Source organism: Mesocricetus auratus, unplaced genomic scaffold, assembly GCF_017639785.1.
Source record: "Mesocricetus auratus isolate SY011 unplaced genomic scaffold, BCM_Maur_2.0 Super-Scaffold_100062, whole genome shotgun sequence".
Classification (NCBI taxonomy): Eukaryota; Metazoa; Chordata; class Mammalia; order Rodentia; family Cricetidae; genus Mesocricetus; species Mesocricetus auratus.
The window spans coordinates 2,344,879-2,362,575 of NW_024429234.1; the positions used below are offsets into that span (position 1 = coordinate 2,344,879).

Consider the following 17,697-nt stretch of genomic DNA (forward strand, 5'->3'; position numbering starts at 1 on the left):
ATCTGTGAACTTTTGGAATCACAGCCTGAAGAAATGAAACCATAGAACTTTGGGTTATTAGGTTTCTTTATTGGCTACTTACAAGTAAGAAAGACAGGAGACTTGCTGAGAGAACATAGGATTTTGACACAGGCCACTCCCATGTAGTCAATATTTTCAATACTTCAGTTTCATTGAATAATGTGTGGGGCTTGGGGAAGAGGACAGAGGATTAAAGCAGATGATGAAAGGAAGGGAGGAGCTGGGTCCCAGTGTACTGTGAAAGAAGACTGGGGGCACTTAGGGGATCACAATCTATACAGTCTTGGGGCATTTACTGTGTGGGTCTTATGAAAGGTGTCCCAGCATATTGAGTAATGAGTGACACATCAAGGGTGTGTCATACATGCTGGCCAAATGGACAACTGTAAGGGATGGTTGGTTCTGTGACTGTTGCATTTTAACCAGAATTCTCTAAGGATGTTACGGTGACCCCATGTGTACTCAACCCTTCACACCATTGGTCTCACAGGGTACTAGAACTCTTTGTGATTCTCCTGACCCCTATTTTGCTCCTGGATCTTCTTTGGCAGAATCTTGGCCCAGAACCCCGGCCTTCTGGCATTCAGGACTCGGCCCACGGCAGACAGGGTGTCCAGCTGCAGGTACTGCTCATTGTGGTCAAACACAGGCCAGTAGGGTAGACCCTCACTGTTGGGGTTCCTGTGGATATACCACCCAACAAGGAATGGTGAAGGTCATTCCCAACTATTGCTTGATTCCTCAATTAGTGTCAGGGCTGTGTACCAATTGGACCAATGGTTGAGGAGGTTGATGGGGCATGTGTCCTCACTAGTGTCACCTGCTACTCTCTGCTCCATGTGGGTCAAGTCTACCTGGCCAATTTTATGTCTCCCTCTGGGAGCCCAAATCTAAAGAACAATACCATAACACCTGCCAGGTCACTGCAGTATGACCAGTAACTAATCCAATGTATCTAAGTGTGCCCTGGGATGATGAGGACTCTATCATGTGATGAGTTATCCATGCATGCTAATGAAGCCATCAACCACAAAAGGAGCCCTTCATAGGGATCCACCACTGAGGAGGTGGAGGGAGGGGGCATCCTCTCACCCATATCGTGCAAAGTTAGTCCAGTACTTCATCACCCTCCAGCTCAGCAGCTCCTCCTCCTCAGTGAAGTCAGCTGTAGCCATGGGGAAGACAAAGGTCCAGATTCCAGTCACCTGATGCAGCTGCCTATTCACATTCCACATTCACCACCCCTCCTGCAACCTGACCTTTAGGCCTCTTTCCCTTCCCCCTTCAAGATTCAGATCCAAGAGCCACCCACACCTGTAATTGAATGCCTCCAGGTTCAGTTCTGTTCCAGTGTGTCCTCATTCCATGTAGCATAGGTATGGTGACTCGAATGATATACTTCCTCTAAACGCACATATTTGAATGCTTGGTGCCCAGTTAGTGGAACAGTTTGGGAAGGATTAGGAGGAATGGATGTGTTGGATGAGGTGTATCATTGGAAGTTGACTTTGAGGTTTAAAAGTCCAGTCTACTCCAGTTAACTGTCTCTCTGTACTGCGCTTGTAGATCAGGATGTAAGCTTTTAGTTAGCTATTGCTCCAGGGCCATGCCTGCCTGCATGCTGCTATTCTCCCCTCCACGATGGTCACAGACTCTTAACTAACCCTTTGAAACTGTGAGTTCCAATGAATTCTTCCTTCTATAAGCTTACTTGTTCATAGTGCCTCATCACAGCAATAGAAAAGTAAGACAATAGATTGTAGTTGGAAGGGTCCAGATTCCAATCTGGGAGTAGCTTTTTGACCTGGAAAAATGCACATGATCATGTCCTGTCCCAGAGCCTTGATTTTCTCAACTGAACTAGGAGCTCAGTTGCCCATCAGTTACCCATCTGGGGCCCCATCCAGCTCATGGAAACCAATGAAGACTCACGTTTTATGCCCCAGAAGGAGGACCCAAAGACAAAGGGAACTTCGTCTCCATGGTCAGCTTTCACATGGGGTGGTCTGACATCTTTGAAGAAGTTGGTGTCATAACAGAACTCATAAAAGTAGACAGGACCATGGGAATCTAGAGGTGAGGACACATAGTGATAGTATTTTCTCACCTGGAACTCTCCTGCCTAACCCTTGGCGACATAATATGCTGATATAAAGTTATCTCATGTCATAATTGTCAGGTGGGTGGATCCAGGCTGGATCACTAATAATGGAAAAGCCTTTGGCTAAACAGTGACCATGCTATTCCCAGCTGAGTACTTTTGGCAAATAAATACAGTATTTGCAACCTGTTTTCTCATCTGTATCTGGATAAGCTGTCTCTTACACTAGAATGAAGAAATGCCTATGTAATGGTACAAGAGGCATGATTCAGATATGGGTAGGAACCTGGACACTATAGAACTCATCTGGGACCCATGACTTGGAGTTCCTCCCAACTTGGCCTCATTATAGTTGTACTCACACTGAAAATTTGCAACTTGGAGTGAGGGGCTAATGATCATGAAGTCCCCCATCATTTTGTTGAACTGTATTTGGAGGGTCTGGGTGTCTTCAGTGTCCCGCATGTACTCTTCCATTGGCAGGTCACTACACTCAGGAGGTAACATCTACACAAGGATATCAGGGAGAAAGAGGTTAGGCAGTCAACAGCCTCAGTGTGAAGAATAGAGAAAGGTATAAGTGCTGGGAACCTTTCTTACTAGGCATGCTGTCTGAGAAGGAAATATTGGGGGTCCTTTTTATTGGAGGCAGTAATGAAGGTATCTCACCACCTGTGCTGCCATGCTCTTCAGAACAGCCTGAAGGGTCTCCCTTGTTATGTTCTTTATTGTTTTGTCAGTGCCTGTGATCTGAGAGACAGCAGAAAGTTTTCAGTGTAAGGTGGGATGAATATGGATCAAGTTTCCACTACCCTCCCTAAGAGTCTCCAGACTTTTTAGTTTTAAAGATTCTGAACTGTCCCTCACCTCGGGTAGAAGCCAACCATATTCATCACTGTTGACACCAATAATGCTGGGGACAGGGTGAAAATCCACAGAAGCCAACAAATCTTGGGGATGCCTGGGTAGGAACTCTCCATCTACCACAGCAGGGATCATCTTGAAGACCTGATGGATATCCAAGGTCAGCGTTGAAGGTCAATTCCATACATATTTTTATGTACACCGAGAAACCCTAACCATTACCCCCACATTTCACTGTCTCAAGATGCAGAGAGTCTCTGTATATTAGGATACCTTGGTGTTCATTTTGTGCACATGATTAAAAGGATACCAAACCATGGATCAGAAGTATTTGTTTAGAGTAGTAAGTGCCGGCTCTCCCACATTTCATTGACCAGGTCCTCCAAGTCACACAGATCTTCCAACCTTGTTAATAGCCAGAATCTCCTCTTCACTCTTGTTTCTCAGACAGTGCACCAGGGTCTCTGAGTCCACAGCCTCACAACCAGATAAGTTGGCCACTATCTGTAAAGGGACCAGGCAGGAGTTGATTCATCCTTTTAGGCAAGCAGAAGAGTTTTCACAATCCCAGTTGAATGGCATTGTGTCCAAATATCACATCACACCTTGGACTGGTGGATTAGCGTAAACTGGATATTCCCATTTTGTTATTGCTCAGATGTGACAAATAGAGGGGCTATTCTACCTCAATACTTTAAAATGTGGTTTGTTTCTATTTTGCTCGAGAAATGAGCTTTTGTTTTTTCTTTCTGCCTACAAGAGTCAATGTAAGTTGTGACCTTCCAGATATTCTCTGGTCTCTTTCTCCCATCTCATCATTATAATATTATTAGGATTACACTCTAGTCACCACATGCAGCTTTTTGTGGCTTCTGGGGGGAATTTGAACTCATGTCTTTATGCTTTTACCTATTGAACCATATCTTCATGATACACATATTTGTTTCCAGAAATTAATGAACACTACAAGGTACTTATATACAATACTTACACCCAGCCTGTATAAAGTAGAGGGAAGTAGATTCTAACCCTTGGATATCTCAGAAACTACTGAAAGAAGCTCCTTGATTTCTCAATTGAGAAAACTCCCAGTGTATCAGATGGTGGGGATAGAGGCTCTAGGGTCATCTGTAGGATGGGTAAAGTGACTCACTGTGTAGACCATGTCAGAATTGTTGGAGATAAGTACAGGTACCAGGGTCACCCCACTTTCCATGATGGCTCTGTGGAAGAGTCCTTGGGACATGGGGGACACAACAAGTGAAGACACACTTGTAGCTCCTGCAGACTGTCCAAAAATGGTGACACAGTCAGGGTTGCCTCCAAAATGGGCGATATTCTGCCTGACCCAGCGTAGGGCAGCCACTTGGTCCAGGTAGCCCCAGTTGCCTTTGGCATGCTTGTCTCCAGTGCTGAGAAGTGTTAGAGAAGGAATCACAAGGTTTTCTTATTTTTGTTTATCCCTATTGTACAGCCCAGCCCAGCCCCAGACTCACCTGAAGAAGCCCAGGACACCCAGACGGTACTGGATAGTGATCACCACCACATCCTCCATGGCTGCCAGCATGGATCCATCATACACAGAAGCCATGCCCTCTACCAGTCCACCTCCATGGATCCACACCATCACCTGCAGAAATCAACTCAGATGACAGGAGTTTCCTACCCAGCTCAAACTCCACGTGGGGTATTTTCTTTGTCTCAGTGTGCATAGACACACAGACATAATTCCTCAGAACATCCTTACTAGGCCCCAAACAGCGTCCTAGTACCATCAGTATACTTGCTAGTCTCTCTACTCCTCCAAGAATGCAAGCCTAGATTAATCACTCTAAATCCAGAGTAATGAGACCCTAAGTCTCAGAACCCTTTGAAATGAAAAGGGGTGTTTTCATCAGTGACTCTCCTGACTATTAACAAAACAATCACCGGCACATTGCTGGTCGTGGTGATGTACGCCTTTAATACCAGATTTCTGGGACCAGGTAGGCTGCCCATGGACCTTCCCCCCTCTCTTACTCATGATTTTCAGGGTTGCCCCTAGCACTGCAACAGAACACCAGCTGAAGCTTCCATTCAACCTGTTTTCCACTCCTGTGAATTCTTCATATCCCCCTCCCCTCCACTGGCCTTCTGTCCCAAATTTATCACTATGTTCCAACCTCCAACTTGGGCAGATATCCTCTGTTCAACTGTAGGCTATACCTGGCAGATGACCAGGTAGACTGATGTGGGACATTTTCACTCTCTCTGCTCCCCAATTCTCTGGGTCACCCATACCATTGCAGTAGATCATCCCACCTCTGGCCTCCACTTCCCCTGCCTCCAACACCACCAAGTATTCTCAGTGAACACACTGGCTGAGCAGGCCAGTAAGAGAGGCAACACACTCTGAAAACCCAGTGAGGAAACAGTAACTAAGGGACAAAACACCCACCGAACAAAGACAAAGCCAGAAACCAATACTCTAGACCTGTGATCTTCCTAAACCCAGATGCCTAGATGCATAAGAACACAATCAATAACAGCCAAGGCAGTATCTTCAACAGAGCCCAGCTATCCTACCACAGCAGGCATTTTATATTCCAATATAGCTGAAAAAAGCCCTTAAAATCAACTACATGAAGATGATAGAACTCCTTAAGAGGAAATGAATTAACTATCTAAAGAAACCCTGAAAAACACAATTGGAGGAAATGAACAAATCCCTTAAAGAAAGCCAAGCTGTGTGTGTGTGTGTGTGTGTGTGTGTGTGTGTTGGGCAGTTTAAGAAAACAAATAAAACCATTCAAAATGGAAAAAAACAATAAAGAAAACACAAACTGAGGGAATCCTGGAAATGAAAAAATTTGAAATGTGAATAAGAACTACAGAGGAAATTTTCACCAACATAATACAAAAGATGGAAGAGAGAATCTCAGGCATGGAAGATATGATAGAAGAAATGAATACATTGGTCAAAGAAAATGTTAAATCAAACAAGGAATCTGGGACATTATGAAAAAACAAATATGAATTACAGGATTAGATGAAGGAGAAGAATATCAAACAGTTTAAAGGCCTAGAAAATATTCTCAACAAAATCATAGAAGAAAAATTTCCTGTTTGAAGGAAATGCCTACAAAGGTACAAGAGGCATGCAGAACAGCAAATAGATTGGACCAAAAAAGTTCCCTTGCCACATAATAATCAAGACACTAAATATACAGAACAAAGGAAGAATATTAAAAGCGGCAGGGAAAACATCAAGTAACATATAAAGGAAGATCTATTAGACTTACACCTGAGTTTTCAATGGAGACCCTAAAAAACAGAAGGCCTTGCACAGATGTGCTGCAGACTCAAGAGACCACGGATGTCTGCCCATATTACTATACCCAGGAAAACTTGTAACCATCATAGTTGGAGAAAATAAGATATTCCATGATGAAGTTAAATTTAAACAATATCTATATACAAATCAGGCCTGTGGATAGTTTCAGAAGGCAAAATCCAATCCAAGGAGGTCAACTACATGCATGAAAATACAGGAAATAATCTCACACTGGTAGAACCTTCTCTTTCTCTTTCTCTCTCTCTCTCTCTCTCTCTCTCTCTCTCTCTCTCTCACACACACACACACACACACAAACACACACACACACACCTCCTCCACCATCACCACCACCACCAAAATAACAGGAATTAACAGTCATTCTTCATTGTTATCTTGCAATGACAACAGACTTAGCTCCTCAGTAAAAAGACCCAGATTAGCTGAATGGATGTAGAAAGAGGATCCATCCTTCTTGGAGCTCAGATTGATTTTGCCCCTTCTATTCATCCAGAAGAAATGCCCTCCCCCCAGAACTAGCATGGCCTGCTACTCACAGGCAGGTTAGAGCCCTCATGGGCATGAGCTGGTGTGTAGATGTTGAGATACAGGCAGTCCTCAGATGTAGAGATGGGAGTCATGCTCAGTTTCATCATTGCCAGACTCTTTGCATTCTTTGTTTCAGAATTTTGTAGACACCTGGGGACAATGACAATTATTCTATGAGCTATGCAGTAGTTACAAACAACTGAGTATATATTTGCTCTCAGCCACCAACCCCCCCCCCCCCCCTGTGGCCCAATGATGTCCTGATATCATGAGATTCTACTCCAAAATCTCTTTCAAGTAAGGTAAAGGTCACAGGCTTTGGGAAAACTGGTATGGAGCTCAAATTGCAGTGAGCCTTCTCGGTGCACAGGAGCCTTGGATCCTAGTCTTCCTTATGATGGGATGTTGATGTTTCCATGAGTTTCAGTGCAAACTATTGGTGTGTAATGATACTACTTTTCTAGGCACTCTTTGATGCTTGAGTGTTGTACCCATATGGATGCTGCATTAGTAAGCAGGATGGTGGGACATCCTTTACCTCATATTCATACTCTCAAGAAACTGAATAATCTTGGAAGACATATACTTGTTTCTTGGCCACTTATAGGTTGGCACAGTGATTGTGCAGGGTGAATTTGCTAAGAAACCATCATCACTTTGGCTTTTTCTCTGGTACCTGCAGTATGTATCCATCACAGAGAGAATGCAGCTGAGGGCTTGAGATGGAGAAAGCACTGCAGACTGTCTCAGAGGTCTGTGCTCCTGCACATTCCAGGGCCTGAAGTTTCCTGAGTTTCAGGAGAACTTACCTGGCTGGGTAGGAGGTTCCATCCCTAACACCACTCCATGGTTCGGGAGCCTCTGGGGGTGCAAATCTCAGTTTTCCTAGAGGTGGCTTGGCAAAGGGAATTCCCAGGAAGGTGTAGACACCCTCTCTTGTGTCACTGAAGTGGACAAGACTGCCCTGAACCTGTCCTGTGTGTGTAGTCCTGATGGGGCTGGCTGAGTCTTGACCTGGAAGTGACATACAGTATCAAGGCTGGGTTTGCTCAATCATCTACCTTTACACCGCGGATGTTGTTACTTTCTTGTTATCCTCAACTCAGCCTTTTCCAAGTACCCCCGGCAACTTGTCTCCACAGCATCATGCTCCAATGTAGCAGAATTTGGCAGATCTGCCCTGTTTCCACAAGAAGTGAGAATATTCCACACCTGATAATCATGGATTGCATGCTTGATGCTACTTGATGTGACACCAAGTAATTAAGGCAGTAGCCACTGTTAGGGATCAAAAGGCATTTTGCCAACATCTTTCCAGTGTGGAAGGCTCACCCCTGTCACCACAGACATGCTGTCTACAGAATATCATGCCAGGTGACATCTCTGTCCATATTGCTCACTGAGGACACGGGTCACTAATACCTGTCACTGCTACAGCAACACACAAAACCTAAAACTCTCCTCGGAATGTCATATATTGGAGTGAAGTATTCTTTCAGTCAGGAGGCAGCAAAACATAGCCTAATACATGAAAAAAAATCTACCCACCTTTTCCTTTTTTATTTTCAAATTGGAGTTTATTATACAGAGATTCTGAGTTTGAATAGTACACAGGGAAAGGATAACACAACTCTAATCACCCATATAGGCTTCTCAAGAGTCAATGTCTTTCTAACAGACATATGTACATAAAGGGGGTTTATGAAATGCAAAAAAAGTAGAACATTATTCTTTCATTAAATTTCAGCAAATGTCATCTGTGCCATATTTAAAACCAAAAAGTCACCATTGATTGGATTGCTGTCTGTCCATTTATGTGATATTTTAAATTCCTGATTTGCAGTCCAAATTTACTTCCAGATGTACTCCCTCCCTGATTATCAACAATGCTGAAATTGTTGTGGTATTGTTTTAACACATTTCTACATTTAACTCCCCCACCCCCACAGGTTCTTGGTGTGTAGCCCAGGCTGGCTTGCGCTGAAAGCCTTCTGCCTCCTCTGCCTTGTCACACCTATCTTATCTTGATGTCCCCATGGATGAGTCTGGCCAGGATGGGACACAACTCTCTGCCCTCTTACAGTCACCAGTTTTTCTAAACCCAGGATTCAAACAAGAGTGTTCAAGAGTTCAATAAGTCAAGTGTGAGTTGGGCAGATGTTCCTGTCCAGAAGTCCCTGGTAACATTTTAGAAATGGGACAACAGGCAAGAGTCACAGTGTGAAGTCAACATGACCTCCTTAGAGTAGATCCCATTGAGGAGGCCTGGGAGGAGGACAGCATGATTCAGGCTTGAATACCTTTCGGTAAGAGGCCTCAGGGCTGCACACAGACTCTGGGCACAGCACCCTCCTGGCTCACCTTTTCATAAGCCTGAAGATTCTCTGGCAGGCTCAGAGCACATGCCCTTTGCCTTGGAAGCCAAGTTGTGTCTTTTTCCAAGGTCAGATAAATGGGGGCAGGAACCCAGTACTCTCAGTTGGACAACTGTATGTCTGAGGGCAAGGAAAGTTTCCTGGGACCTTTTTGGAGTAGTATACCAGGATGCACCTCTGTTCATGGTGTGACACATTTGGAGCTCAATGACAGTAGGACAGTGGAATTAATTTTATTATTATCCATAGGTCAGTAGCAGCTACAGTCACAGGAAGGCCCACACACAGATTGGGGCATGCCCCTTCTGCACTTCTGTCCTTCTGTCCCCAACCCTCTGTACTTCTGACTTTCAGGCCCAGTGCTTGCCAGAGACTCTCTCCTTACTGCTGAGAGTCCTTGGGCATCACTGAGTCTCTGTGCTACAGGGGCCAGTTTCCCACTCTGTCATCTCTACCTGCTCCTCCCTCCTGCTACCTTCCCTATCACTTTCTTAGCCTCTGACTCTGCCAAAATTGGCAACTCTGGTCCCCACCACCCACATAGGGAGCCTCACCATGCACTTGGAGAAGAAACAGAAGCCCACAGGCCACGGCATTCAGCCAACCAGGAAGGGTGTCCAACGGCATGATCAGCTCTCAGGCCTGAGTCTGTACTGCTATGGGATGCACTGTGTGCCACCAGCAGGAAACAGAACATGTCCAGACAGATTTTTTAACTGGAGCTCGGTGGGCAGGGCAAAGTTGCAGGAGAGCTGTGATGACTAGGCAGAATTGACAGGAGCCTGGGCTCAGCAGGTGGGGCAAATGCACTTGTATATGTGTATTCCTTTTTTGGCCTCATTTCAAGGCACAGCATGACTTCAGAAGGTATTTATCGTGGGTACTTGCAGCCCTCACCTCAAACTTGGAGTCACCATCCTTACTGTTCTTGGAGTCAGGCCCAGTGTGAGCATTGGGCAGAGAGGAAGGAACAGATAGTTATGGAAGCCATGGTTGTTATGATAAAACTTGAGGAACCTTGGCGTATTCCATGGCAGGCGAGGGTGACCCAGTTGGAGGGATGCACATGCCAGGCAGACAGAACTTAGGTGAAAAGTGTTGTTAAAATTGTGAGGGAAGGACAGAGAAAAGAGGTAGAGAGACACAGAGACATAGACACAGAGGGAGGACAGAAGAGGAGACAGGAAAAGTCCTTTCTGCCCCAGGGGAACAACAGGAAAGAGAACGAGAAAGAGAGCATAAGTGGGTGGGGGGATCTTTCTTTTAAAGGGGTCTTGGCATCTCCATGCTGACCAGGGTACTGCCTGAGTGAATTCTGCCCTGAGCACAGCCTTTTCCCAAAACTCCTTACTTTCTTCAGTCATAGTTCACTGAGTCTGCATTCAGGTCCCTTCTCCCTTACAGTGGTGATCATAAGTCCACATATACCGTTCCTGTGAAGCCATGGCTGTTTCACTGAAACTCACTGCAACTGTGGCAATGTAGTGTTTATTATTACATGATAATGTTTTATTATGACACTTTATACATGTATGTAATGTTTTTAATCTCACTCTTGCTTGTCTTCTCCCAACTCTCAGCAATGATCCCCTTCCCTCCCAACATTCCACTTTTCATTTTCAAATATTTTCATTTTAATTTTTAAATTTTATGTGTAAGGCTTTACCTACAATTTTGGGTATGCACTTTGTGTGGTCCTGGTCCTTACAGAGTCCCAAAATATGTTGGATCCACTGGAGCTAGATTGATGGTTATGAGTTGCTATGTGTTTGAATGGAACCCAGGTTCTCTGTAAGAGTAGCAGGTGCTATTAATGACCGAACCACCCCTAACCCCAATTTTTTTTTCATGGGTATAAAATTTTTTTCTTTCTTTTTTTTTTAATTCTTTTTTTAAAATTTAGATAAGAAACAAGGTTGCTTCACAAGTCAGTTCCAGGTCCCTCTCTCTTTCCCTCCCTTCCTCCCGTGCCCTCCCCCCATCATCCCCCCCCCCCCGTTATCCCATCATTCCACCAGGGAGGGTGAGGCCCTCCATGGGGGTGTCCATAGTCTGTCATTTCATATAGGGCAGGGCCTAGACCCTTCCCCAAGAGTTCAGGGTGAGAGTGCACCTCACATTGTTCTATGGGAGTCCAGAGTCCGTGTGTATACTTGGGATGGGTACTGATCTGCTGTCCAAGGCTCAATAGATTACCTAGGCCTCCTCACTGACACCCAGATTCAGGGGGTCTTGATCAGTCCCATGCTGGATTCCCAGGCTGATGCCTGGGATTCAAGAGTTAACCTTTGTCTGGTCAGCTGTTTCTGGGGGTTCAACCAGCCCAGTCTTAATCCCTTTGATCATCAGTCCTCCCTCTCTGATACTGGCTTTCTTGAGTTCAGCTCAGTACTTAACCAGCCACTAAATGTAGTTTCTGTTTCCCAGACTGTCTGGCCATAGGATTGTAGGCTGGCCCTCCCCAGATCTATGTCTAAAATCCATATATGAGAGAGTACATGCCATGTTTCTCTTTTTGTGACTGGGTTACCTCACTCAGGATGGTTTCTTCTAGTGTCATCCATTTGCCTGCGAATCTCATGATTCCATTATTTTTTTCTGCTGAATAGTACTCCATTGTGTAGATGTACCACATTTTCTCTATCCACTCTTCGGGTGAGGGACATCTAGGTTGCTTCCAAGTTCTGGCTATTACAAATAAAGCTGCTATGAACATAGTGGAACAGACATCTTTGTTATATGAATGGGCATCTTTTGGGTATATGCCTAAGAGTGGAGTTGCTGGGTCTTGTGGTAGGTTTATTCCCATTTTTCTGACCCTAACCCCAATTTTGCATTCATGTTCTCTCTCATTTCTTTCCTTCCTACCTCTACCCTGGTTCATTTTTTTAAAAGATTGTATTCATTTGTTATATATACAGTGTTCTACCTGAATGCTTGCCTGCATGCCAGAAGAATGTACCAGCTCTTATTTTATGTGGTTGTGAGCTACCATGTGGTTGTTGGGAATTGAACTCATGACCTCTGGAGGAGCATTCAGTGCTCTTAACCTCTGAGCCATCTCTCCATCCCCTGGTTCATTATTTTCAGGCAGATGTGACCTATTTTATCCATCAGTACATGAGCCACCAGGCACATGGTAGTAGGCACCCAGGCAAAATGGAACTCAAGAAGTAGGCACCCAGGCTTACAGATAGGTGACACATATAATCAGGCTGGTTTAGACATAGGCTCCCAGTTATGGCTTCAACTTATCAGAAAATCATCCCCTTTAGACATTCATGGAAAATCCTTTACACATCTCAACAACAACTGTACCATAACCAGTAAATATGTCGTCTCTTTTATGAGTGGCTTGTGCATAAAATCAATTCCCCAGTCTTGGTCAGATTTACCCTGAAAGGTATTGTCCTGATGTCCCTGGGGCATGCCAGGCAGGACTGGGTGACCTCATGGAGATTTCTGATAAGAGACAAATCTTCAAATAAGTGTGAGACAGGATTAGGGGCAGTAGACCATAAGAATTGGTTTTGGAGGGCTGTTAAAATGGTAAATCTTTTTTAGTAAAAATGATTTTTTCACCCTTAATAAACCAACCTCGATTTGAAGTTACTCCCTCTTTGGATAATTTTTATTTTTCTCAGATGAGAAAGGAGGAGGATAAATGGGCAAGGCAAGAAGGATCAAAGAGAGGCTTATGACTGGAAATTTAGTGCCTCTGTCAACCTTAGGATTTCCTAGGCCAAAAATGACACAATTAAATTCTTGGTGCCCTGGCAATGAAGGACAGCTTCCCTCTAGGGAAAAAGCTGGGTGGTGGTGGTGCAGGCCTTTAATCCCAGCACTTGGGAGGCAGAGGCAGGTGGATCTCTGTGAGTCTAAGGATAGCCTGGTCTACAGAGCAAGTTCCAAGACATCCAGGGATATACAATGAGACCTGTCTCAAAAATTGGGGTGCTATTAATTCTAGATGAGTACTTGGTAGTCAGGATCCCTTTCCTTGCATGTGAGAATGCATGATTTAACAGATGGGTTTGGTGTCTGTGTAGATATTTCCTGACAGATCTGTAGTCAAGGTTAATGCTCTAGTTAAGGCAGTAAGTTGAGCTTGTTTTGACATGATCCCTGGTAGGAGGGGCCCCACCCAGAAGCTCAGTCAGCAATGCTATTGTCCTGCTTGGGTGACTTCCACAGTTTAAGCTGAACTCCTGTCTCTAAATCAATAAGGGTTTGAAGGGGCAAGGGAGAATCAGAGCTGCCAGGGAAGGATTAAGAGAGTGATTTACTGTTCAGAACAATGATGAAAGGAGGATTTTCTGGATTTGAGGAAGTTAAGGAGAGAGAGGAATGCAGCTTAACTGATTTAAAGTCATGCCAGGGGTTTGAAGTAGAGTGGCATGTAGAGCTTGGAGCCAGTTGGGAAAAATTACTTCAAAGCAACTGTTTTAGTTAGGGTTTCTATTGCTGTGGGGAGAAACCATGAACACTGCAACCCTTATAAAGAAAAACATTTAATTGGGGCTGAGTTACAGTTTCAGAGGTTTAGTCCATATTGTCACAGTGGGAAGCATAGTGGCAAGCGTGGCAGTGTGCAGGCAGACATGATGCTGGAGAAGGATCTGGGAGTTCTACATCTGTATCCAAAGGCAGCAGGAAGAGACTAAGGCACACTGGCCAGGCCTGAGCATTTGAGACCTCAAAGCCCACTCCCAGTGACACACTTCCTCCAACAGAGCCACACCCATTCCAACATGGCCACATCTCCTAATAGTGTCACTCCCTATGGGCCTATGGGGGCTATTTTTATTCAAACCACCACATCTTATACTTGTACTTATCTTTTTTTTTTGTTTTTCAAGACAGGGTTTCTCTGTGGCTTTGGAGGCTGTCCTAGAACTAACTCTTGTAGACCAGGCTGGCCTCGAACTCACAGAGATCCGCCTGCCTCTGCCTCCCGAGTGCTGGGACTAAAGGCGTGCGCCACCAACGCCCGGCTATACTTGTACTTATCTTTTTACCACATTTTGTATACCCTCTTCTTTTATCAAGAACCTAAAGAGGTCTTCATACTTTGTATCCAGGGCAACTCAAACATTTATTCATGAAGTATCTGGGCCACTTATAATTCTGCCTGGATTGGGCTATTGTAATTTCCCATTGATATTAATAATGCTCTTTCTTAGCTCTGTTTTGGACAAGCAATCTAATTTCCCTTTGATAGTTTGGCCAATCATCCCCAGTAACACTGTATTCATATGCTGTTGACTGAAAGGAATCAGGAACTCAAATTTACCATGGGAAAGTTGTAGTGTCCAGTTCAGTGGAATGTGTCCTATGTCTGTTGGCAGAAACATGCTGGACTCTGGAACTAAAACTTCTAGGTCATGGAAACAGGAAGTAAAATCTTTGCTAGTACAGGTGCCTGTGAGTAGTACCATTCCCTTTTCCCTCATTGACTGCTAGACCTGTGAATTCTGGATAGAAGAAAACATACCAGACATTGGATGCAGATTCAAAGCACACCGTCTTCTAGAAAACTGCCCCAACCTTCTAAGCCAGTGGTTCTCAACATTCCTAATTCTGTGACCCTTTAATACGGTTCCTCATGCTTTGGTGATCCCCAACCATAAAATTATTTTCAGTGCTATTTCATAACTGTTCTTTTGCTACTGTTATGAATAGTAATGTTGCAACAGGGCCCCAGACCTTAGTAGGCCCTGAGATCTTAGAACAACCAACTCCATGGTGAAAATACTATTTAGGCCATAAAACTCAGCACATAGATAGCAACACTTTCCAAAAATAAAACAAACACTTAATCCATCAAAGTCTGTAGTTATGGGAAAGTCTCTAAATGTACTAACTTGCTTTTCGGCTTCTGTAGTTCTGCTTCTGACTGCTTTTGTTAACTTAAGTATGTCAACTCAGGACATGATTTTTTTGTTTTTCCATACAGGGTTTCTCTATGGCTTTGGAGGCTGTCCCCAGGACATGATTTTTGTGTTTAAAAGTTCATCCTGAAAAAGGCTTGGGACTACACTGGGATAATAGTTTCCAGTGGCTAATAAAGACTTTCTATTGACTTAAACCCATATCCAAGCAATCTTCTTTGGTGAATATACCACAAGAGTGTAAATATGTGCAAATATGCAGAATATTTGATATGTAACCCCTGTGAAAGAGTCATTGGACCTCCAAAGTGGTCACTACCCACAGGTTGAGAAATGCTACTCTAAGCTACTGCTCTCTACCACTCAACAATCCCCAGCCCTACACCTTCTTTAAAGGTTAAACACATTTGACTCATGACTCAGTGACTCAGCTCTAGGTCTGAACTCCAAATATCAAATGTGATCATATGAAGTCATGTGTGTAAACATCCATAAAGCTTTATTAAAAACAGCTAAGCCTGGATGGCTAGGGTAAAATGCACTTGACTACCTGAGTTTAGATCCCCTACATCCATACAAAAACTAGGCATCGCGGCTTATATCTCTAGCCCCAGTGTCGAGGAGTAGGCACAGGTTGGCCAGGAGCTCTTGCTGGCTACCTAAAGGCAAAACAGCAAGATCCAGGTTCAGTCAGAAACCTCAGATAAAAAAATAAGGTGGAGAAGTGATTAGAGATAACATCCTTGCATCAATCTCTTGTCTTTATATGTACCTGTAAATAAAGGCAAGGATACCTGCACATGGTTGTACCTAAATCTCACTTATACACACTCAAGAGGCAGAGACAGAGAAGAGACAGAAAGACATACATACATAGAGACGGAGAAACAGAACCGCCAGACGAGCTTGAAAGCCCATGCCTATAAACCTGGCACTCAGGAGGCCACGGCAGGGTTATTATGAATTCAGAACCAACCTGACCTACAAAGAGATCTTTAATATGCATGTGTATAGGCATATGCACATATAAACCAGTAAACAAACATCAGACAAAACAAGTCAAATCAACACAAACAAATGACTTAGCCATGCATCAACAGAGTAAGTGTATGAAATCTTAGATGTGCATACATGGAACGACATGCTTTGATAAGAGAAAGCAAAGGGGTGAGCAACATGACTCAGTAGGTAAAAGTATTGCCGCTCACACTATCAACCTGAACTTGATACCTAGAACTCACATGGCAGAAGGAGAGCCAACTTCCTGTAAGTTATCCTCTGCATACACACATCCCATATAAATACATGCATTTATTAAGGAAACAAAAACATTATGTGAAATGACAAAAGCCAGGAACAAAACATCCCATTTATACTGGATTCCAGACAAGGCCTATTATAGTAGCAAAAGTAATTGCACGGTTGCTGCGGTGGTTTGAATAAAAATGTTCTCCAGAGGTAGTGACACTGTTAGGAAGTGTGACCTTGTTGGAGTGGGGAGTGTGTAACTTGGGTGGGAGGGGGCTTTGAGGCTTCAGATGTCCAAGTCAGGCCTAGTTGATGACTGTCTCTTCTTGCTGCTTGTGGATCCAGATATAGAACTCTCAGCTATCTCTCCAGCACCATGCCTGCCTACACGCCACCATGCTTCCCTCCATGATGATAATGGACTAAACCTCTGAACTGTAAGCTAGCTCCAGTCAAATGATTTCCTTTATAAGAGTTGCTGTGGTCATGGTGTCTCTTCACGGCAATAGAAACCCTAAGACGCTTTCTTTGAAGCAGGGTTGCAGGCAATGAAAGACTGCAAGAGGCAGTCTGAAAGGAACTTTCTGTGTGTTTTTGTTTTTGATACAGGGTTTCTTGGGGTTGGTGTCTGAAATGTCCCTCACAGTTTCATGCATGAGCACTTGATTACCAGCAGGTAGTGCTGTGTTGAGAAGTTGTGGATTGTTGCTAAAAGGAAGACTCTGCCTCTGAGCTGCTGCTATGATGTACACAGGTGCCTAATGCTCCCACCACCTCAGCCCGGAGCTGGTGCTGCTGTCCGGCTTCCCATGCCATGTGGACTATATGCCCCAACCATGAGCCTAAATATGCCCTTGCTTCCCCCGTTTTCCTTTCTGGTGTTCTTTCACAGTGATAAGAAAATTAATACAGTCCCTCTGGATCTGAGGTTGACCTTGAACTTGCTAAGTAACTCAGACTGCCCTTGAATGTATCATCCTCCGACCTGCCCCCACTAATACTGGAATTATAGGTGTGTCCCACTACACCTAAGAGATTAATTGGATGTGGATTTTGCATATCTGGGGAGCATTGGGGCTCCGTGGTAAAGCCTGATCTGATCAAGTTTTTTTTTTAAAGAAAGTATGCTCTATTAAGTAGTAATTAGATGTTAGGGTACTGCTCTTGGCAGGGAATAACACAGTTCTCATGGTCCTCAGGGTAAGGATTGGAATAAACAAGCCCACTTTATGTGTTTGCCTCTCTTCAATACTTGGTGATTTCTCTTCCTGCTTCCACATCATGCTGTGAGGCAGTCCAACCCTCACAGGTTGCCCAGTAAATGGTAGGACCCAC

At 44.2% G+C, this 17,697-nt stretch overlaps 1 protein-coding gene across 1 annotated transcript; it reads right to left on the minus strand.

Annotated features, from left to right (window-relative positions):
* Positions 1 to 48: 48 nt before the first annotated feature.
* On the minus strand, positions 49 to 9,889 carry LOC101837070 (pyrethroid hydrolase Ces2e-like). Its single transcript, XM_013117831.3, has 12 exons — positions 9,778 to 9,889; positions 7,658 to 7,862; positions 6,857 to 6,998; positions 4,483 to 4,616; positions 4,140 to 4,398; positions 3,392 to 3,490; positions 2,990 to 3,130; positions 2,792 to 2,872; positions 2,485 to 2,629; positions 1,954 to 2,091; positions 1,114 to 1,186; positions 49 to 702 (listed from the first exon to the last, which is right to left on the minus strand). The coding sequence occupies exons 1-12, from the start codon at positions 9,848 to 9,850 to the stop codon at positions 516 to 518; spliced, it is 1,677 nt and encodes a 558-aa protein (XP_012973285.2). The 5' UTR covers positions 9,851 to 9,889; the 3' UTR covers positions 49 to 515.
* Positions 9,890 to 17,697: the final 7,808 nt, after the last annotated feature.